This window comes from Chinchilla lanigera, unplaced genomic scaffold (genome assembly GCF_000276665.1).
Source record: "Chinchilla lanigera isolate Chin_1 unplaced genomic scaffold, ChiLan1.0 scaffold00045, whole genome shotgun sequence".
In the NCBI taxonomy this organism is placed as follows: domain Eukaryota; kingdom Metazoa; phylum Chordata; class Mammalia; order Rodentia; family Chinchillidae; genus Chinchilla; species Chinchilla lanigera.
Window position 1 is genome coordinate 9,522,595 of NW_004955446.1, and position 23,540 is coordinate 9,546,134.

Sequence of the window (23,540 nt, forward strand, 5' to 3'; positions counted from 1 at the left end):
TAAAGCTGGTGTATAGGGACTTTATCATCCTGAAGGCTAACTTCTTTTAATTGGCTAAGTGCCTAACCCAATAGCTTTTTTAAAACAGAGAATCTAAATTATGCTTTAGATCTGGAATAATGTTTCTCAATTGCGTCATGTACTCATGGGTGGGGATTTGGGATGGTGAATCACAGGGGTGACATAGCTGACTTCCTGTTAGGAGGTGACATCTGATTGGAAGAGATGGTTCACTGGGGCTGTAATTTGGAAGCACATATCACTCTTCTGGGCTCCTCGCTTTTCTGTCTTCTTCCCAGCTGTGGTAACTTGAGCAGCTTTTCCTCTGCCAGGCTCCTCTGCCCTGCCACTCCTTCCTCAGAGCTGTCCTGCCGTGGACTGAAACTTGAGCCCAAAGAAACCACTCCTCCTTTAAGTAGTATGTCACAAGTCTTGTGTCCCAGTGACTAGAAAGTGATCAGTACTGGTGGAATATTGCTGAGGCTTCAGAGACTAGGTATTGTGCTGCCCAAATCACAACAGGAAAAAAGGGAAGATGAAAGACTTGTGTTTCTAGGATCACTTTTTTCTTCCCTGGAGTAGCATGAGTAGGTTTGGTCATTCATGTTCTGTCCTACCCTGACTAGTCATGTCTGGGCTATCTGCTACCTGCAGCCCATGCTCACCTTGACTTCATTGCGTTCCTTCTGCCTGGGATGCCCTGCCCCCACTGCACTGCTCAATTAATCCTTGACTTGAGTGCTCAGAGATTTTACAGTTCTTCCAGAAAGCATCACTGCACTGCTCAATCAGAAGTGCTCCATGACATCCACACCTAGTTACTTATAGTCTTTCAAAAATTGCAAATAGTGATTCTGTCTCAGTTTCACTATTGCTTGATTTAAGAAGGCAGATCTATATCTTCTTCCTCTTTGAACACAATGCCTACCGTAGCGGGTACTCACAACGCAAATCTGTAGGCTACATGGATGGTGAGAGGATAGTTGGATAGATGGGTGGATAAAAATTATGCTCTTATTCTTATTTCTCTGTTGCTTTTAAAGAGCCCCCTAGAACTCCCTAAAATTATTCTATTTAAAAAACAAATGGTGTTGCATTTTTCATGTACTTTCAGCTAGTTGTATTTGACGCATCTATGTAAATCTGAAACATTTTTTTCTATTAGAAGTGAGACATATGATTGGTCATGGAAATATGTGCTCTTCCAATTCATTTAGGAAAGCTACAAGAGAAAATTTGCATGCAGCCATCTCTCAATTTGTATGCTGTGGTGTTAACAATCAATCTTCAAGACTTGCAGACGTTTTGCAGCCTAATTCACTTTGCAGGGGAGAACCTGCTCAGTCTCACTTGAGCCTCACATGTCTACTGCCTGCCTTGGAGGCTTCCTCTGCACTATCTCCCTTCTCTTTCCTCATGTATCCACTGCCTTGGACACTCTTGGAAATTTAGCTCCTCAAATGACAGCTGCTTTTAATCATAAGTCACTGTCTCATAAATATTACTTGATTACTGAACTTCTCATTTTGTTTATTACCAACACATAGCCAGTTCGGCACTTTACTGGTGCCCTTAGATGAGTTAGGGGACAGTGTTTCCACACTCTGCGCCCCTGCTGAGCTTGTCCAACCCTCCTACTGGGGCTGCTAACCAGTGTGAAAAGGATGGAAGGCACAGCAGCCTGCATTAACGACTCCACTAGCCTGGCTTGTTACAATTTCTTTAAAAATTGGTCGAAATAGTCTGAACAATGTTAACACTAGAAACAGCATGAGAATGAGAAAACAAATTATAAATTAAGAACCAGAGAAACAGGTTAGAAACATTTCATCTCAAGTTTTCCTTTCCAGCGGGGGCCATCAGCAAGTGCAAAGCTCCTGACATCTTTCTGCTCCCCACTTATCCCCATCCAGAGAGGCTCCTCTAATTAGTGAGAGGACAGAGAAAGCAGAAACAAGCAAGCAAAATCCATCCTGCGGGAGTTGGGGTTCTGCTCTGTTTCTCTGAGTTGCAGGTTTCAGGAGGACTTGCAGCTTCAGGGTAGCCATGGGGATCCAGTACTTTCTGTTACTGGGGGAGAAATCTATCTGACTCTGGGGTGTTCACATCTAAGCCACCATCTCCAATAAAGCCTTCCAATTAATAAAGGGGATTTTTTAAAGCTCCATTTATCAATTATTTTTCCCATTTGTTTTTAAAACTCAGATATGGAAGAGAGTTATTGTTCATGTTATTTGCATGGTAAAATTTCTGGAACATAACTGACTAATGCTGCCTTGTGAGATGTGTGGTCATTAGGAGCCCTGGCTGCCTAGCTTTATGTCCTGGCTTTCTGTTTATCAGTTGTATGTTCTTGAGCATATATCCTAACTTCTGTGTCTCAGTGGGGATTAGCAATAGTAATGCCTGATCATAGAGTTACATTGAGCACACTGCACTGACCTAGCCTGATGTTCCTTTCCACCAGTCATTTCTGTTAATATGAACTATACTACTTGCTGGATGGGATGCTTTGAGCTGAATGTTGATTTTAAACATGGTGAATGGTCTGGCTTGAGCACTACTGAATCATAGAAAGTTAGAACCATAGGGACTTTAGAAATTGTAGCTTTATGTTCTAATTATCTGGAAAGTGAAGGCCCAAAGAACTTAAGAAGTTCACACAGGATACATACTGTGCATTCTACTGGACCCAACCAGTCCCCAGGTTCACTGCTTTGCTCCCTGGCTTTGCTTCATCCGCCATAACTGTGATCCCAGTTGACTGATTTTCTCGTATTTACTGTACTTGCCCATTGAATGACATTATTAAGTCTAGTAACCAACCACAATACACCTACCAGGATTTAATGTCAAGCTTTAATAAATTGTAACCATATTAATAAGAACAACACATATTGAGTCCTGAGCAGCACAATATATTTTCTTGTTGAAGAAACCTGAGGTAGACTTGCCTGAAATAATCATGTTAAGAAAAAAACCTGCTAGAAAAGCAGAGCTGTTGACTTGTGCTTTTTTTTTTTTTTTTTTTTTCACAATCCAGAGCCACTTTAAAGTCAGATATTTATTTTTGCATTGTCCTTCTAGTCCTACTGTTTCTTCCCAGGACCTCACTTCTCTGTTTGCAATATTCCAGGAAGAGCAAACTAAATATAGTATTGAGGTAAAATCCTCGCAAAGCTAATGAACTATTTTTTGGAAAGTGAGGCAGGAAGCCTTTGCAGAAGTGGCACAGTAATTAATTGGACATAGCCACACAAAGGCATGACCTCAGAAGCAGGCAGTTTACAAAAGGGAATTTAGAAGGTTACATATAACAGCTTGAAAGGTAGAAACTCATTACTGTCACTCATGCTTCAACCTTGAAACCAAACTGACACTTTAATGTATGTTTTCAACTAAATACAGTTGGCCTAAATTTCTGAAAGGAAAATATGGTACACTTGCCAATAGTCTGTACAGCTAATTACCAATTATATATCATAAAAGTCTGATATCCCTCAGGTTGTATCCTTAGATTTCCCCAGAATGGGGCATATAGTTGAATACTGTAACAGATAATAAGAGACCTAATAATAGCTAAAAGATCATTTTCCTTTTAAAACACCTAATATTGTTTCAAAATGGAGTAAATATTTTTAGTGATTTTTTTAGGATAAATGACACAAGAATCGGTTGGCCAGTTTTTCCTTCTTTTGTTTTTAATGTATGTTCAGCTATTCTGCTTGTGGTAACACTTGTGGTTATTTTTAGGACCCAAATAAAGGATGACTTTTTTTTTCTTGCTGCATCTACAGTATTCAGGAAATGCTCTTCTGCTTAATTTATAGAATTTAAGAGCCAATTTATCCTGGACATAGCATTAACAAGTCACAGAACAAACTGAATGTAAATTGCAAAATTAATTAAGAAGATTATCATTAATTTCCATCTCTACCACAGTGTGTTAACATTACCAGAGAAATATTGTTCTCTTTTCCACAAATTACTGGCCTTCTAAAATAATACATGTAAAATAACAGAACAGCAAAACATTCAGTTAATCGTTTTATAAGCAATTGAGTGTGACAAAAGTCTGAGGTTAAGAGTAAGATTGCTATGACTTGGATTCACATGCTACCCCTGTCATGAACAGCGTGGGTGATTTCAAGGGAATTACTTCCATGAATTTCAGTTCTCCCTCGTGGGGATACCGATTTTTGACCCATACAGGGTGCTATGAGAATTATTGATAAAATGTGTATAAAATGCTAACCTGGTATTGGTAGTTAAAAAACAGTAAGTAATCATAACATCACAGGACACTGGAGCCAGGGAGGAAAACTGCAGGCTTTTATGGAGACTTACTGCCCCTTTAGAATTTAAGCTTGAGTAGCTGTGGTATGGAGTTGTCTAGTGGGTCTCAAGGATGGCTCAGAAAGCAAAATCAGGGATTAAGATTTTGGAGATACAAAAAGGTCAAATGAATCATGAAGGAAAACCATGGAAAGCCTGAAGAAAAAAGATCAAAGAAAAAACAAGAAGTCCTAATATTAGTAGGACAATAAAAGCTATGAATAAACATAAACTAAAAGGAACGGGCAGGGGAACTGACAGAATCAGGAAAACTTAATGCATGGAACACAAAAGAGATCCAGGGTCAAGGTGGTTGAGAGAGGTGAGACCCGAGTAGGTCTTTATAGTATAATTAGGGTACCATTTCCAGCCTTACCGTGAACAATTTCCCTGGCCAAGCTGAATGAATGTGGAGAGTGACTGCCAACACAGCAAAAGGAGATGATGGTTGCTTCCAGGCGGCCTGGCAGGGACAGGAAAAGAGAAACCACAGCACACAGGTTGGAGGGAAAGGGGCACAGTCTGTTTGCACTGACCAGAAACCTGCTTTTTGACTCAGAGTGCCTAAAGAAACACCACTCTCCAGTCTTTATAGTTTGGTATGGCCATGTGACTAATTCTTGTCAAAACAATATAAGTTGAAAATGCATACGGGCTTTGGGCCAACATTTTTAAGAAGCAGATGTGCCTTTTCAACCATCTCCAAAAGCAGTGCCTTCCTGTACCACTCACTGTAGGCCCTGATTCCACTGCTGGCATGGTCTCTGCCCTTCCAGTTCATCTAATGCTGATGTTAAGAATATGCCCTCCTTAGGAAGTGCACAGCTTTTGCTACCCACTCTTTGTTAGGATCAAGGGTTGCTATGCTTCACACCCCTGCCAAGGGGAGAGGACTCTGGTTTCTATGAAATTCCATATATATATATATGTCATCATATTCTGCTAAACAAGCAAACATTTCTAATAAATTTTAACTTGATAAATGAGTGATGTTTTGCAGTATGGGTGGTACATGATGCAGAATGTCACATGATCACAAATGAGCCAATGGCCTCTCTCTCTCTCTCTCTCTGCAGGATTGTGGGTGGTTGTTTCCCAAAAGCAAGAAGTTACAGAGGAGATCTCATCTGCAGAGGAGGCAGGAAGAAAAGGCAGAGGAATCCCTTGTTTCAAATGAGTTTAGGGAGATGTGTAAAATGTGGGGAGCTGCAAAATTTTGTTGGAAAGCACCACCCAAGTAAGGCTGTAGCTATGCAAGCAATGAATCTGTTTGACAGTAATGCAATGTCACATTTCCATGAAATCCTCAAAAGGAGGCAAGAGCAAGGGTCATTGGATAGGGTCCCTGTTAAAGCTGCACACACACAAAAAGATTCCATTCGGCCAATAGCACTGATTCTGTTACTGATAGTGAAAATTCTCCTGTGCAGCCACCTCTTTTTTTTCTCCCTTACACCAGCCACAAAGGTTTTCAAGGGTAAGTGCATGTTGATATATATGATTTATATATGCTCTTGTAGCTGTACTAGTACAGTAATCATTTTTGTAACATTTTCAAATAGGAAAATGTATTCTAAATTTGAAACAGTGTTATAAAAATTAACATCTGGATGGCTGTGCACATTTTCAAAACAGATTGCATAAGAGGAAATGTATGAGATTTGTTCTGAAATTCTAGTGTATTATATGATGAGGATAATGGTATTTTCTATTTTTCTGAAGTTCTGACAATAATATATGCCAGTATTAAAGTGAAGAATAATTAGAGCACAATCCCATAATCTCTTCTATTGTTACTTCCAGATGGGTCTTTGTTTATCTTAATGACATCTCTTACTGGGCTTATTTGCCTGGAAATTGACAGCACTGAGTTTTCATATTTGTAGATAAGACTGAAGAGGTGAGAAATTCTGATGGACAGGAAAGTGTGCAAGTGACCCTCCTACTCTATACTATTGACCACTGGATGTGGCCTGATCCAGAAATATCCCATCTGCCATTCTTTTAAAGACCAACTCATGGGGCTGAGGATATAGCTCAGTGGCATAAGCACCTGCCTGGCAAGTGCAAGGTCATGAGTTCAATCCCTGGTACTGCAAAAGAAAAAAAAAAAAAAAAAAGACCAAAGTCATTTTTCTATCTATCTATCTATCAACTCTCTGATAAACACTTATCCAGTAACACCACAGCTATCACATAAAGCTGATTGCCATTTATGACAGTCAGCTTGCCAAAGAGTGAAATGGTTTATTCACTAACATGACTACAGGATGCTTGGATAATGAGACAATCAAAAGCCAAGGAAAGCTCTGACAAAGATTATATCTATCTCCTTGTTCCTAAAACAAGATTTTAAAACGCCATCATTGTGACTTAACTAAAATTACCCTTTGGAAGTCTCCATGATCACGGGATTGGAAAGTTAATATAATTATAATATGGCACCTGAGTCCTAGTTTATGGCAAAAGAATTGCCTTCTTCATTCTAATACCCGAAGTGTGCATAGCATCCTGCAGGAGAAACCACTTTCTCTGACAACAGATGTCCCTGAAAGGCATCTGATTTTTATTTTCTTCTTTCATTTCAGCATCCTTTAGCCATGATTATGAAAGTACTTTTAGAGTCAAATATTTCAGCTGCATCTTATATACTACCTGAAGCAAGGCAGCCTCAAATGAAAACAGCATTGAACATCATGGAAGTAATTATTATTTATAATTACTTCCTCACGCTATGTTGGCTCATAAATTTTAATGGAGTACTCTCTGCAATGGTGACTGACAACCTTCCCAGCATTTGTGGGATAAGTGTTTATCCAAGCAGGAATAATATGGTCTGAAATGATTTGATAGCCTGAATCTTCCTTCCACTCACGATTATTTTTAAGGCTTGGGGGAAAGAGAGTGATAAAGGCAACCCTACTTTGAAAGCTCTGGTATAGACACAGTGATTCCTGGTGTTTATCTTCCTGGCAGAGATATAGGTCAGTGCAAAACAGTCCCATGGCAGGCAGACAAATTTACTGTCAGCAGCTGGAGGGACATTTTTTCCAAGATCCAGGAATGAGCTTGACTTCAAGATGGACTCAGGGTCCCCCTCCCCTCATTTACACATGATGGACTAGAAAAGGGATGGGGCAGAAATCAAGCACACTGTCAGAAGGTACTACAAATGGAAGGTGTCTGCAACAAGCATACCCAGAATATGTGAGCATTTGCATATGTCTATGCATGCAGTAGATTCTCTTTATGTAGTGAGTTTCTCTGGTACATTTAAAGATCACTGATCATTTGACAGAGTCTTGGGACACAAAGATTGAAAATTCTAGCAATTCCTGCCAATGAAACATTAGTGAAAGAAAAGAAAACATCTTTACAATTTTAAAATAGATCTTTGAGCAAATGTTTTAGTTAGTTTCTCATTGCTGGGACAAAATACCCAACACTCACAAGTTAAAGAGGGAAAGTTTATTTTAGCTCACAGTGTGTAGAGAATTCTGTCCATAGTCAGCTAGTGCCAGTGCAGGGCAGCATGGCAGAGAAGGCTTGCCCATGCCATGGCAGTGGGAAGCAGGGAGCACACAAGGCAGCTGTAAACCCACCAGTGGACTAATCCAGTGTCACACACTCATGATCCAGTGTCACACACCCCTGACCCAATCACCTCCCATGAGCACACGAGGCTTTAAGATGTAAGCCATAACAGTAAACACAATTTCATGTCCTCCAAGTGCCATTAACACATATGTTTTTAAAACATTGTTTGCCTTTACAAAAAAGCCTAAAAGGAGGACTTGGTTTAGTTGCCAGGTGATGTGAGAGACACAAGGGAAGTAAAGGGACTCTGAATGTGTGTCTCACAATTTGTACTCCGAAGGCTTTATTTTTCCATAAAGATACACCATCAAGGCTGTAAAAAACACATCTCTATGTCATCTTTTTCCCCTTTGATTTCTCATTGTTTTTGGTGAGCAAGGATGTCTCAGTGCTGCTATACTTTCTTAAAAGCATACAGAAGAGTTTTTGGAATTGGTGGAAGGCTGGAGGACGTATCCAATGGCTTCAGTGCCCTGTTAGCTCTGGAGCTGGTGGAGGAGATTCACACCATTTCACTTGCAGGCCATATTTGCAAGCACAGACCTTTGCAGCTGAGCTGTCAGAGAAAGCCTTGGCAAAGTGCAGTCAGGTATGCGTGGTATGCTGGAGGTAGGACAGTGCACATGCACAGATCTGCCCACTGCAGCTGGGGCTAAACATCAGAAGCAGGCTGAAAAGAACTGCGAGGGCCTCAGAGTCAGACACCTGCTTACATACATCTACTGCACAGAGAAAGAGTATTTGCAAGTGATAATGCCAACTGCTTACAAGCTTTTAACAGGTTTCCAATTCCTCCTCCTAAAAGTTTATAACAATATGATGCCCCAAGTGATATATAATATCTATTTCCTGCTATTTTCAATTCTTGACTTCCTGTCTCTGCTGTTCTTTCCACAGCAACTGCTCGCTAATTATGTTTTTGACAATAACAATAAGAAAACAGTAACCTGGTCTGTTAACAAAAGTTTCTTTCCTAATCAGACTTCTGGTTCCATATGCCCCTAATGATTTCTTCAGCATCTAAGATGATGTAGACAATATATAGAGATTATATAAAGATATGGATTTAAGAAGAACATATAAAGGGATTTGCCATAGCCAAAACCAGGAAGGTCGAGCTTCTCCATGCCTTCCTCTCTGCAGTGGTCTGCCATTGCCTGTCCGGGGCAGCAGGGCTCCTTGGGCACTGAAGGGAGATAGAGCTGAGAACTGCAATTCACTACTTTGTGGGTGATTCACTTTTCATTCTGGTTTGGAGCTTTCCCCATTACAGAAGGTTGAAAAATGATTTACCATAGTCGGAAATAGACTATAGAAGGCACTTTTGGTGAGGATGGAGTCCATGCAGTGCATTGGAATATGAAGTCAAATCAGAAATCTCAAAAACATAATAAGTAAGGCAAATCAATGAAACAAAACTAAATAAAGGGACAAGCATGCAAAAGCAATGCGGTGGTTAATAAAGATATGAAAATGTTAGGATATAAACAAAAGATAGGATTCAAAGTTCAAAGTGTGATGGACACCTGACCAGAACGCACAAGGAAAACAGATGTAGGCAGGAACTCATCTACTGGCACACTAGAAGGAAGGATAAAGGAACACAGCTTCCATGAAGATCCACTTGACTCTGAGCAGGTGAACAGTATGTTCGATTTTCATATAACCTTTCATCCAAGAAAGGCTGCTATCTGCATTGAAGTGGATTCAAAATCCCCAATTTGCAGGCTTGAGAGCAAAGAGCCAAACAGACAATTAATATAACATTATATTCACTCTGATCCTCTGTCAGATTTTCCTAATTTAATGACATTTAACTCTTAATTGTTACTCAGAAATTTTCCATATCTTCTTTAATGTACTTCCCAAATACAATTATAAATTAAAAAAACCAGAATTAAATCATATGTTATATAACATAAATGTAACATGTTACTTTGTAACATAAATCAGCATAAAGGTTACATGTGTCCGTTGCTGTTATTCCTTTACCAGCTCCAGGCATTGTCTATAATCTAGTGACTGCTTCCTTCCTGAATACCCTACTAACTGTGTTTTGAACATGGGCTGCCTTCTCATACTATCACAGAGGGGTCACTTATTTTCATTTATGTATCAGAAAAGGACGCAAAAGCTCAGGGACAACTGTTCTGGAGACAAATGTTCTGTAGCCTAAGGGGCAGAGGAGGATGCCAGGAAGAATCAGAAGACGTACAAACCCCAGGCTTGATAGGCACATGTACCAGTCAAGTCGCAGGTTTCTAGGCCTAGACACAATTAGTCTGAATTTGTTCCTCAAAATGACAATTGTCTGTCTGGCTTTAAAAAATAGGCAATTCTCTAAAAATCATTACTGTAAGCTCAGGGATCTACGCCACTTGCCAAATGACACAACTAAAGGAAAGTTTTTATGGGAGGCAGGAGTCTGCCTAAATCAGTTCACTGCTCTGCTCCCTTTAAATCTCCGTACTCAGATTAAGATGCACTCATTTGGAAAGCTTCCATCGAGGATGGAATGCAACCTTCCTCTATTACAACCCATGTTTTACAAGAGACTGTCTTCCTTATGCATTTCACCATAAGCTTTTCATTCCACTACTTTAATACATCTCTTCCCACTGTGTCCTCTGGAAAAACAGAAAAGAGGTGTTTACCTTTACATTCAGAAAGTCACAGTTATCCCTAGGTATGCAAGGAGGGTGAGGTCCAGGACCCCCGAGGGTACCAAAGTCTTCCAATGGCATCGTATTTATACTGAATATAGGGACATCCTCCAGTACAATTTAGATAATCTTTCGAATACTTATAATATCTAATAGAATGCAAAGGCTATGTAAATAATTGTCCTACAGTACTATTTAGGGAATGATGGTAGGAAAACAATCTGTATATATTTTAGAATAAATGTATTTTTTCCAAATCATTTTGATGATGGTTAGTTGAAGCTGAGGATGTAGAACATGGCTGACTATAGTCCAGTGTTGTGTCCAAAAAACAGATGGTAAGACATCTAATTCTTCAATGTATACTAAACATGGGACAATAAACTTCTTTGTTATTCTCAGACCATTCTACATCAAACATTCACCTTATTGAGGCACTAAAGTTGAATTTACATCAACAGTGCACTTTTTACCATAAAAAGTTTCTCTTTTGTGCAAATTATCTGACATTCTGTGCTTCCTCACTATCTCTACAACTATACTTTTATTCCAACTGGAAATCTTTATCATGAATGACTGTTTTTTCCTGCATTAGGAATCAGCAACCTCTAAGATCTTGTTAGTATACTGCAGCCACTCTTTTCTGCTGCTCTGGAACAGAGGTGGGGCTGAGTTTTGCAGAGCATGAAGTTTATATAATTAGAGCACACAGAGCATCTTGCACAATGTCCGGTTTTGCACAGATGGGAAATCAGAGAGGTATGTTCCTAGTTGCTGATGGTAGTGCAATCTAATTTAGTAATCTAGTATTAACACAGAAACACTTCAAAATGGGAAAGTGGCTGGGGATATAGCTCAGTGGCACAGTACCTGTCTGGCAAGCATGAAGTCCTGAGTTCTATTCCTGGTACAAAAAAAAAAAAAAAAAAAGAGAATGCACAACCATGATGTGTTTTTCCATGGTCTAAATCACAAATTTTTTAAAACCTAGTATTTCACTAGTCTTCCTATCCATGAAGTACAGTGTTAAGTGCAAGTTTTATTTCTCATAGTTATATTATGAGGTAGATATTCTAATTGTGCCCATTTTAGAGATGAAGAAACTGAAGTTGAAAGAAGGCAGGAAGATGCTAGAAAGGAGCTGATTCAGATTTGCACCCAGGCAGGTTGAAATCAGGGCCTATGGCCTTAACAGCATGCTGCACTGGTTCTTGGCAGGTAGTGTTCCTCCAAATAATCCTTTTTCCCTCCAACCTTTCAAAGAAGGTTTGGCTCAATATTCCTCAATCTGAACAATCAAATTAATGGGAAGGATGAATAATGATGATTGTGAGAACTGAAAATATATGAATAATATTTAGGGGTACAAATTTCTAAACTAAGTCTTACACAAGTTATATTAGGGCCATGGCAGATTCTACCATGGGTGATATGCTTTAAACTTCTATTTCCCCCTTTACTTTTTCCCCTATCATCTACTTTTAAGATACCTTATGCAGTTTCCATAACTATAACTTCTCAGGTGGTTTACTTCATGGAAATCATAAAGGGGAGATGTGTCTCTATGTGGTCTAGCCCCAGCTCTAAAAAGTATTAAAGAGAAATTATTTTCCAGGCTAATTTCTCCCTGACTTGGTCTAGGAAGTGCTTGGGAAGTTGAAGGAATGATAGTCTGGGCTCCCTACAGGGATTTTAAAGACGTAACTCCATGACTTACAGAAAATTTGAGAATCACTGTGGCAAATGCCAGAACTTGAAGAAACAAACCTTTCTTTGCATAAGATGAAAATAGTACTGGAATGTCTCCATTTTGAATCATGGCATGTTCAGAGGCATAGAATAGAAAACTAAGCTGAAGAGGAATCCAGAGAAAATGCTTCTGGACCTCAAGATCTAAGAATGTAGTTAAAAGCAGTGAAGAAATCAAAAGTAAAGTGAGCAAGCAGTGGGAAGTGGAACTATATTTGATCTTGATGGAAGAGAAAAATAGCCAGATGGTAGGGAAAAAAGAGAGAGAGACCAGGAGATTGTTACAGTTCAGATCTAAAATGTTCCCCAAAAGTCTCATGTGTTTAGAAAATGATTGGGAAATGGGGTATTGTACTCATCAGTGGATTCATCCATTGACCTCAGTAGCTTAATGTGCTGTGAGGAGGAGGAGTCTTGTGGGAGATGGGTCACTGGGGGCGTGACATGGAAGACTGTATTCTTGTTTCTGGCTCATCCTTCCTCACTTTGCTACCTGGCTTCCACAGGTTGAGCGGTTTTCCTCTACTATGCATGTTTGCCATGTTATACCTTCCTTGTAGCCAACCAACCAAGGACTGAATCTTCTGAGTACCATAAAACAAAAATAAATCTCCCTACCTTTAAATTTTAGGTGTTGGGTATTATGTTCCAGTGATTGGAAAGTACCTAGTACAGAAAATTGGTACAAGAGAAATGGAATCTTTCCTATGACTGTGCCTGTGCATGTATATTTAGACGCTTTTAGAAATGGCTTATAGGGAGAGTTTGGACAGCTTTGGAGATACAGGTTAGAGAAATCATAGAATAGTATTTATAGAGCTTAATGGGTGATTCCGATCACCAGAATTCAGAATTCTGACAGGAATGTAGCCAGGAAAGATCAGACTTAGGAGGTTTGAGTTGAGAATTAAGACCTCATTAACAGTCAGATTAGAGACTATGTCTTGTCTACAAAAATGTAGACAAGCTCAATCCTAAGATATGTAGCAAAAGCTCATATCCTAAGACTTTGGGTAAGTTTGAATTTGAAGATGGGGGACTAATTAATCAGGAAAAGGAAAGACAGTCCAATGTGCAGTCTGTAACATTTGCACTGCTGGCTACTTTCAGCTAGATTTACAGTGAGAACTAGGGCCAGAGAGAGAGAGAGAGAGTGAGAAAGTGAGAGAGAGAGAGTGCTGAAGCCTGAGGAAAAAGGATGTACCTATAAAGTGGCAGCAAAGAAATTGTGGACCCTGAAAATGATTAACATTAAAAAGAAACTAAATACTCTACATAACACAACAGGAAAGATTATGTGAACATCTCAGAAATTGGCCTGAATACACCCTTCACAGGCTCAAGGGCATAAAAAGGGCAACAATTTCAAAAACTTTACTTTGAGAAGAGAGTTCTAAGGTACACTGTTCATTCAGGGCCCAAAGAGAAATGTTATCCCAAATTCAGCCATTCAGTCATTCAGAGGCCAGTGCAGCATGATCCAAGGGGGCCTGACTACTGTTTGAGGAGGTGGCAGACTTTGGTGTCATCCATGTGGTGACAGTTTTTCAGGCATGGAGAATTCAGGAGAAAGGCTAGGCCATGTGCCTCTTACAGCACAATGCATAAACACGTGATAATAAAGCCAAAGGTTCCGTGGCAACCCTAGGAAGTTAGAGACATGGGAATGTGCTACAGGATTTAATGTGTACATGCTGGCTTTTGGTCTGATACCTTTCTATTCTATTATTCTTCATTTTTGGATGGGAATGTCTACTTTGTGCCATAACAGACTGAAAGTACTTGACTTTTTTTTTTTTTTTTTTACAATGGCTAACAGGTAAAAGTTTGCCTTGAGTCTCAGAGATTTTAGCTTGGACTTTTCAACAAAGCTGGAAGTGTGAAGATTTTGGTAACTCATGGACTTGATGAAATACATTTTTCATAATGAGATAAAGAAGGACCTTCTGGGGCCAGGGATGGAAAATCACAGGTTAGATCTCAAATGTTCCCCAAAGTCTCATGTGTTTGGAATGTGATTGGAAGTCAGGGGAGCTATCCTCATCAGTGGATTCATCCATTGATGAGCTCAGTAGCTGATTGTTCTATTAGAAGGTGGGGCCTGATTGGAGGTGGCTCACAGGGGCACGAAGTGGAAGAGAGTATTCTTGTCCCAGGCTTCTCCTCTCTTGTTCTGCTTTCTGGTTTTAGAAGGTTGATCAGCTTTCCCCACCATGCCTTTCCACTATGCTGTTTCTGCCTTGGATCCAAACAGCCATGGACTAAATCTGCTGAAAACCATGAGACAAACTAAACCTCCCCTCCTTTGAGTTGCAAGTGTTGACTATTTTGTTCTAGTGACAGGAAAGTGACTAAAACAATGATGAGGACCAAGTAGACACTTTGTCAGACAAAGCATGCTGAAAGTCCTGAAGCTCTGATGCTATTGTTCCAGAAATACATACCCTCTGTAGCCAGCAGCCACATTTCAGACAAACTAAGGTTGTTCTCTGGCTTCAGAAATCAGGGGGAGAATTTCAAAGAGTACCTAGTCTGCTCCTCCTCAAGTCTATCTTTGATCTTACTAGGGTAAAGTAGACACAATATGACAGGAGGTACATTAGGCCACCTAGGGCCTGTCCCTCAGGCTGACAGTTGTCATCTTTCAAGTTTATAAGAAACCCAGAGCCCCCAGTTCATTTCACAGAGATTTTGATTCAGTAGCCCTGGAATAAGGTTCAAAATGTATGTTTTTAACAAATTCCCCAAATGATTTTCACAAGAGAATTTTGATATCTGGAGAAGCTGTGATTTCTTTGCTAAGATAATTGACCTGATAGGCCTTTGGAAAATGATGGTGTTGGTAAACCTCAGTGAAACAAAAGTGTTCAACCAGACCCCTGCTTTCTATAGCCTTCCATGCCTGCTTTCACACAAAAATCTTCCTCACATTCTGACAGTTATAACCTTGAATGCTACCCAGAGATAGAAATGCTTGCATGTTGCTTGAGTCATGTGTCATCAGCAAGGTCATGTTAAAACATCTCAGCAGGTCTTGATTTCCATCAGTCCTAGACAAGAAGCTTCTCTCCCTTAATCTCCACTTTCAGCCTTTGGTAATTATGTCATCACAAAACTCAATTTAGAATTTAACTCTCAAAATCACAGTCAGAGACCTCATTAGAGCTTTCACAGGAGCTAGCCAAACAGCAAAGTGAGAAAAAATGCATCCAATTCTCACCCTCTTGTTTCCAATTGGGTAGAAATTTGTGACAACTTAAGTGATAGAGATAAAATCTTTTTTTTTTCTTTTCCACAAAAAAATAGATGAAACCAAGGGACGCCAGGTTAAGCAAAATAAGTCAGACACAGAAAGAAATGTATCATATGTTTTCTCTCCTGTGGAAACTTATAAAAGATCACCTGAAGTCAGTTCATCTTTAGGGACTGGCAAGAGGGCTAAAAACAGGAAAAGGGAAAAGGGAAGAGGTGTGAGAAGGGTGGGTGAACATAATCATTGCATGATATATGCATGTATGGAACTACCATAGAAAATCTGGTTAATTTAAGTCATTAATATGAGTAACAATTGTAATACAAAATTGAAATTCCTTTTTTTAAAAAAAATGAGATCTTTGAGTTTTGTCTTGACTTAGAGGCTAGTTGCTTTGAAAATATGAAGAGGGAAAGAAAAAACATTCAGAATTTTCTCCTCTTCTTAAAAGGGTATGATAAATGCTAAGGGTGTAGCCTAATTGTAGGGTGCTTGCCTAGTATGTACAAGGCTCTGGTTCCAGCTGTGGAACTGCCCCCCCAACACACAAGCAAAAAAAAGAGAAGGACAGCTGTTTGCTTAATTGAGAGGAAATGACTTATATGGGCCCATTTCTCCCCTCATATATAACAAAGTGTCAATAATATGCCTTAGAATTGGGCATGGTGGCACATGCCTCTAATCTCAGTACTCGGGAAGCTGATGCAGGAGGACTGCCACAAGTCTGAAGGCAGCCTGGGCTACACAGTGAGTTCAAGGCCAGCTTGTATTACATAGGAAGACCCTGTCTCAAACCAAGAAGAAGAAGAAGAGGAAAAAAAAATACGTATGTATATGTATGTCTTAGAAATCTGAGTCAGCCTATCGCACAGGTGGCCCAATGTGATGAGTACAGGGAGGGTGACCCCACCATTAAAATTACTACTAAACTCTCATTCACTCTTTTGGTTCACTGTTTTAAAGTTTGAGCACCATCAGTGTATATGAGACAGTTTACCAGTCATGCAGAACTTCATATAAATTAATATTTAGCTTCTGATAGACTTTGAGAGAATAGGATTTCCAAAATCTTAGAATGCTTTTTTAGCTACTATGCTCCTCTCAGAATTTTACCGATAAATCCAATGGCATCTCCACTCAGATGCCCAGATCATAAGCACAGTAGAGGTTGAGGTAAGCAGGACCTATCATACTCACCACCTGCCCCTCCTCAGAGAACTGGTGAGATGGTCACTCCAGGGAACCACATGGCAACACTTGCAGTTCTAAACCTGAAGACACTCTAAAAGGATGTACCAGCCAACAATAGGAGTCTACTCAGAGACAACATCTCTGTAACGATGAACTCCGTCTACAAAGAGGAGCTCCTATGATACAGCCAACACCGCTGAAATCCTCTGCTAACAGAATTAATGTATTTGGGAACAGTCTACGATCTAGAGCACAGGGAAGTGGGCTCTGTGGGGCACTAAACCCCTTCAGAGGTCTCCAAGCTTAAAACTGCTTCCTACTAATATGAAGTTATTATTTGCCTTTTCCATTCTTATGTTCTCATGGGCATACAGTGGAGCTCTCCAGAGGTTACATGACACAGCAGCAGACTGACTGAATGGGGAAGCAGATGTAAAACTTCAGGTACCCTCATTAAGAACATGTTATGGATTGTGACTGCATGTCCCTGCAAAGCCTCATGCAGTCATGGGGTGAGTGTCTAGATTTTTGATTGATCCATAATCCAATGCTGGGATTATGGGTGTGAGTGCTACATCTGCCCTTGGGGTGGGTAGTTTGCATACAGTGTAAGGGAGGGAAAGAGGCCTTTCCTTCCTTAATTCTTGGTGGCAGGTGTTTTGTCTCAGCAACAAGAGAAAAGTAATCAAGACAGAGCATATTACAGATTTATGTAAACTGAAGTGCACACCTGTAATCCCAGCACTCTGGGAAGATGAAGCAGAAGGATCACAAGTTCAAGACCAGTCTGGGAAACTTAACAACTTAGCAAGAACCTGTCCCAACATAAATAAATATAGCTCAGTGCAAAGACCCTGGGTTCAATCTCCAGTACCACACACACACACACACACACACACACACAGAGTTAATTAATTAGTTAATTCATCTACTCTCACTAATTTTGACTTTCAAACTATAATTTTTCCATTAAATATATTATTTTGTTTACATTCAATGGGCTACTATTATTTTAAATGAACTAGTAGACATTAAATTTTTTTATAAATTTTAGTTTCTACTACAATAATATCAGAGGTATTCCATACATATAAAAGATGTACACACACAGTCTTCGGTGTCCACCACAATTTCTATGAGTATAAATGGGCCCAAAGAGTATGAGAACACTATGAGTGGCACATTGCACATATTATATTATCTCAAAACAACCCTGCAAGGCAAGATATTATAGAAAAGGAAGACTGTGATATTAAACAATTAAATCATTTCCCCAGGCTCAAACTACCAGACACTCAAAACCCAGTGATTTGCTTTTTGCTGTGTCATTTTTTCTGCTCTTGAGGTGCCCTTGTGTTTGGCATATGTGTGAGAGGCTGAGTGTATAGACAATGGCCACATCAAACATAAAAATAGCACTTTGACCTACAACCTGCGGCAATCTGCCCAGGTAACCAATGTCTTTATCTATAATAAACAACCCAGGAAGCCAGACTGCTAGGAGGAAATCACACTTTCAGGAAGCCAGGCTTCTCTCTCCAAGTAATGTTCTTAAAAAACAAACAGAAACTTCTGTTAACAATCAGCCTAAACGGACGAGCTCTTGATTACTGACAAGCACTCACCCTAATTTTTGTCCCTGCTGATAATTTAGGACCAATAAAAGAATGCCAAACACACACCTCTAACCAATCATATGAAGCATGCGGCTTCAAGTAGTCCTCCTACAGCTTCTCCGTGCCAACGGGCTCCAATCGGGCACACTAGGAGTATTTTCCTCTACAGAACTGCCCGCTCCACTGGCTGCCTTTAACTCTGCCAGAACGCAAATGCAGGTAGCTGAGTCCTTTGCTACAGCTAAACCTATTCTCACTCCATTGGTCTTTGTTTATTTGTACTTCTTTGCCATTGTCCTTTAAGGCACTGGAAGATAACACCTGAGGCCAGTACTCTGCAAAGCACATGCAAATCACTCCTAAATATTTGGTACTTTCTGAAAATTATGCTGGCATTTACTTGACTAAAACACAGCCACTGGAAGGCTCTCTGGCTAATTTCTCCAAGCTCTCCATGCCATAGCACTAGTTCCAGGTATTTGAGCTTCCAAAACCAAAGTAGTATTAATAATAAACAAATGCAAATGGGTACTTCACAGAGGGATTGCCTTTTTTTCCTCCCTCTGAGAAAGGTTTTAAAAAGAGATCTGCTGTCTACAGATTACCAATAGGAGGGGAAGGCATTAATAATAATATTATTTTAATTTAAAATGCTTCTTAGAAATGAAATAAATATAGTTATGAAAGAAAGTCCTACTCTTCCTGTAGAGACATCTGTGTCCAAGGCCAGTATAGGATAGAGACTGTGTTTGGGGACACTGCTCTTGCAGCAGGGAATGTCCTCAGCCTGACAGAGCAGAGGCCGCTCTGATTCCCACCCTTGCAAAGCACACAAGCTTTCCTGAGTACTGTGATGAAACCAAAACCCTCAGGGCTTTTGTTGCTGAAGTTCTCAGGCCATTTGTCTTCCACTCTCAGGGGTACCAGAGTATCTTAGAAAAGAGGAAAGGACCTGAGGTCAGTGTTATTTTTTTTCCATACAAACACACCCAGTTTTTAGTGAAAATTAATTTATCTCATTATGAACTAGACATGAATGACCATATATGCAATCAAACTATCATATCTTGAGACATCAATAGAATTTCCAATGATTGCCTACTGGAAATTAGGAAAGGCCATATCAAGAGGCAATGAAGAACAAAAGTTGTAAAATTTATCACATTATTCAAATTATTAGTGATATGAATATAAGGAGAAAACACCATATAACATTTATAATTTCCCTAATACGGATATCTAGGCTTATAAGCCTTCTTATTTAGTAACCGAATTTTAAAATATACAAATTTAATCAAAATCTACTTTATTCATTGTGTTGAATATGTTCCTTTGCCTTCAGTGGTCCACCCTTTACCAAAACCAGTCATACCCTGTGCTCCCAAAGGCTGTGTAGTGAAAAGCTACAACAGATCCAAGGGGAAGGTCCAGTGAATGAGAGCACCAGCAAAAGATCAGAAAGCAAAGCACAAAAGAATGAGAGGTGAGGGCCTTTCTTACCAAGGCCGCTCTCTGATTAGCCAATGACTGTGCTCTGACAGTGCTCTAAAAGGCCAAGACTCCCCACTAACGTCTCTCTCCTCCTGTGGCGGCTATAGCTCTCTCCTGGCCCTAGGAGCATCCCTGTTCTCAAGGGAATGGCAGTAACTCTCTGATGCTAGCTCTGGCATCTCTGTTATCTTTATTTCCCTAAACCCTATATGCACCTTTGTAAACGTTCTAAACTCCAAAACTACCCTGTCTCTTTGCAAAGCCCTGTCCAATACTTTACCATCTTAGTTCTTTTTAATTTTACATCTCCTTTTTATTTTATATTTAGTTGATACTCAATTGTTTTGCACATGATGTTTTATAAGTGCTGTAAGACTGACTCAGTTGTTTCATATCTTTTTTTTTTTTTTTTTTTTGGTTTGGGTACTAAGAATCGAACTCATGACTTCAGGCTTGCCAGGCAGGCACTGCGCCGCTGAGCTGTATCCCCAGCCCTGGCTTAATTATTTCAAAGATGGGAAACTCCTTGAAGGTGAAGACCTGCTCCCCGTGTCTTCACATCCATCAGCAGCTTGAGCAAAGTGATTCCTATCAACTGATGCTCATGGTTGTTATCTCTTCTGTCCTTCTGGTTGAGCTGCCACAGTGCTGTACTTTTACCCCAAATATTTTTTGGAAAATATGTATATGTAATAGTTTAATTTGTATAAAAATTTAAATGTGTTCGTAGGATGCTAAAACAAGTGGTTAGTTCAGTATAATTTTAAACAAATCAGTGAAAAAATAAGAACAGGCAATTTGGTGGCAGAGGCACGGCTCAGCTCCCACAACCACCAGTGCCGGGCAGTATCACTAGGCAGTAGCCTGAGGAAATCATACCCCAACATTCCGACACCAGCCCTCTGTGGATCTAATGATTCATAATTGTTTTTGTTCCAGGGTAGGGCAATTTTTATGAGCACTTAATAAACAAGCTGTATGGGTTTGTCTTTCTTGTGTTGATGGCTCAATTTAAATGTGCAGATGGATCTAACCACCAGGAAACATCTCAGTGACAAAACTGACTGCATTTGTGCGTATCAGAATTTACCAGTGGCTGGTGAGAGAAGCACAGGTGTACAGAAGATGTGACACCTCGTTAGAATGCTTGTGTATATGGCCATGCAGAACCTTACAATTCAAGTTCTTCATGTAGATGTCTACCTGCAGTAGAACTGGAAATTTTGGCTCCAGAAGCCATTTGCAGTTTCAGAAAGTATAGAACTAGATAGTTGAGGTTCATACTAGTAAGAGATAGGAGTACTAATAATGACTTTCCTATTGAGCTCTTTTTATGTGTCAGGTATCATGCTAAGAATTTTATAAATAGCATTGTATTTAACATTTATAATAAGATTGTAGATAAAGTATTACTATTCCCCCAGTTTACAGACAGAAAAACTGAGGCATGATATCAAAGTAACCTTAATGTATTCACCTAGGTTGAGCATTTAGGTTTGTAAATACACATAGATTACAATAAGATAGCAAAGGGAGGCTTCTGTAAGTCAAATCAGACTTCTCAGTATCCCTAGAGCAAAAAAAAAAGATTCTCTTACTTGCACACTGAACCGCCTTCCCTTTCAATTTGGCTAACAATGACAATGAACTTTATTTATAAGAGAAAAAAGTAACATGTAAAAAACATATTCATAGCAGGAAAGAAATGCAGCAAAGACATGAAAAGAGATGGTTTGGCAGTGGTAAAGAACAGAAAAGATGTAAGGAGACTTATGAATAATACAGAAAACATCATCGTACAACTACTGAGTAGAGAAGTCAGCCCCAAAGCATTCATTCATACTGATTTATTTTATTTTATTTTTTGGTACCGGGAATCAAACTCATGACCTCAGGCTTGCCAGGCAAGCGCTTATGCCTCTGAGCTGTATCCCTGGCCCTTCTGAGCTATATCCCCAGCCCACTAATTGATTTTAGATTAGGCTTCAGGTTCTTTCCAAATGGGTCCCAGCAACACATTCATATGGTCATCTGCTTCTTTGTCACTTTTGCAAAAGATATTTTTGCATTTCCTTTGAAAGTAGTAGCAAATTGTAAAAGTTAAGTATTTATAATAGCAAATACTTAGCTGCTAAGAGGTGAGTGTCATTTTCACCTATTTCACAAATGAGTAAACAGAGACAAGAGGAGATGGGGGTTAAGGTCACCCAGCTAGTGCGAATCAGGGGCGGTATTTGGACCCTGGATCACCAGACTCCAAAATCCTTGCCCCACCTCTGAGTGATTCTGCTCCTTGGCAGAATATACTGATCCCCAGGGTGATCCTTTCTACATGTTTGATTTTCTGTCTTCCCACATAGCCGGTAAACTCTATTAGGCCCAGAACAATGTCTTTACTATCTTCTGTATTTATCACTGCTGGGAAGAGTAGTTTAAACACAGCGGGATGCAGGAGCTGCTGCCTGAGAGAATGAATGGTTTCATGCATCTTGACATTTCACACGCAGTATCAGCTTCCTCTCAGGAGGGAAACAAGAACGTCCCTTTCTCATCCCTTGGAAGAAGCAGATGCTAAGTTAGGAGTGATGTGATAGGGAAAAGAGTATGCAAATGACAACACCAAGAATGGCCTTGGCAGCTGTCACTGGCATCAGTGTTCACATAAGAAGCTTACCTGGGCAGAGCATGCATGTCCCTTATTAATAGACTACAGGGCTTGAGCACTATCCTGAAATCAAGGGGCCGGGCGACTGTGCTAGGTGAGTACCCAATGCAAAGATCATAGGCAGAAATATTTTCCCAGGGCAGATTCCATTTTACTCGGACTCCTTCTTCCACACCCTCGTGGTTGTAGGCACATTCCCCAGCAGTCGAAGCAGGCATTCCAAGCATGTGCAGGAAGAAGGCAGTTGGATGTGCTCCAGTCACTCCTACTGTGCATATCTATGTGTTTTAAACACAAAATGGGTAACGCACAATGTGCTCCTGCTGGCAGATAGTAAGTTTAAAGCTGATTTTTTTGGTTACTATGAATCATTTCTTGGAACATGTAATAAGGAAATTCTGGAAGACAATGATCAATCACATCTTGAGAAAAAAGTGTTAACTTGGGTTTAAGCTGCACAAAATCCTCTGAGGGGTCAGACAAACCTTGACCTTCCTGGACCTCATTTTTGCTGAGTGATCAAGTACATGGGCCTTAGACAGTGCCTGGGCTGGAATCTTACAGCTGACATATTTTGGCTGTGACTTTGGGCAAATGGCATTGTCTTTCTGATTCTCCTTTTCCTCATTTATAAAATAGGGCCATAATACCACCTTTTCTTTTTGGATCATGGCAAAAAAAAAAAAAAAAAAAAAAAAAAAAAATTAAAATGCACTTGTAAAGTGCTTAATTATTAACCAGTACTAGTGTCTATAAACTCTGCTACTATAATGGTGCTATTAGTAGTACTGAGTATCAGTAAGGGGATTTCTTATCAATAAGAAAGTTTGTAAAATCTTTTCCTGACCCAATGTTCTACATCCCCAAACACTGAGATGCAGAAATGCGTGGAGCCTATAATGACAGTGTTTGAAATTACAGCATCTTTCAGAGTGGGATCAGTGAGAGAGACTGCCCCTAGGGTTCTGAGAACATCTTCT

The 23,540-nt window shown here is 39.8% G+C and overlaps 1 protein-coding gene across 3 annotated transcripts in view; it reads right to left on the reverse strand.

Annotated features, from left to right (window-relative positions):
- Rab3c (RAB3C, member RAS oncogene family) overlaps positions 1 to 23,540 on the reverse strand; it is a 242,622-nt gene that overhangs the window by 187,297 nt on the left and 31,785 nt on the right. For 2 of the 3 annotated variants that reach the window (XM_013518392.1, XM_013518391.1), the window contains exon 3: positions 4,712 to 4,798. The exons of the other annotated variant lie outside the window; for it this stretch is intronic. In XM_013518392.1, the coding sequence (XP_013373846.1) occupies positions 4,712 to 4,798 (87 nt within the window). The remainder of the gene's footprint in view (positions 1 to 4,711; positions 4,799 to 23,540) is intronic. 3 annotated transcript variants of the gene reach the window in all.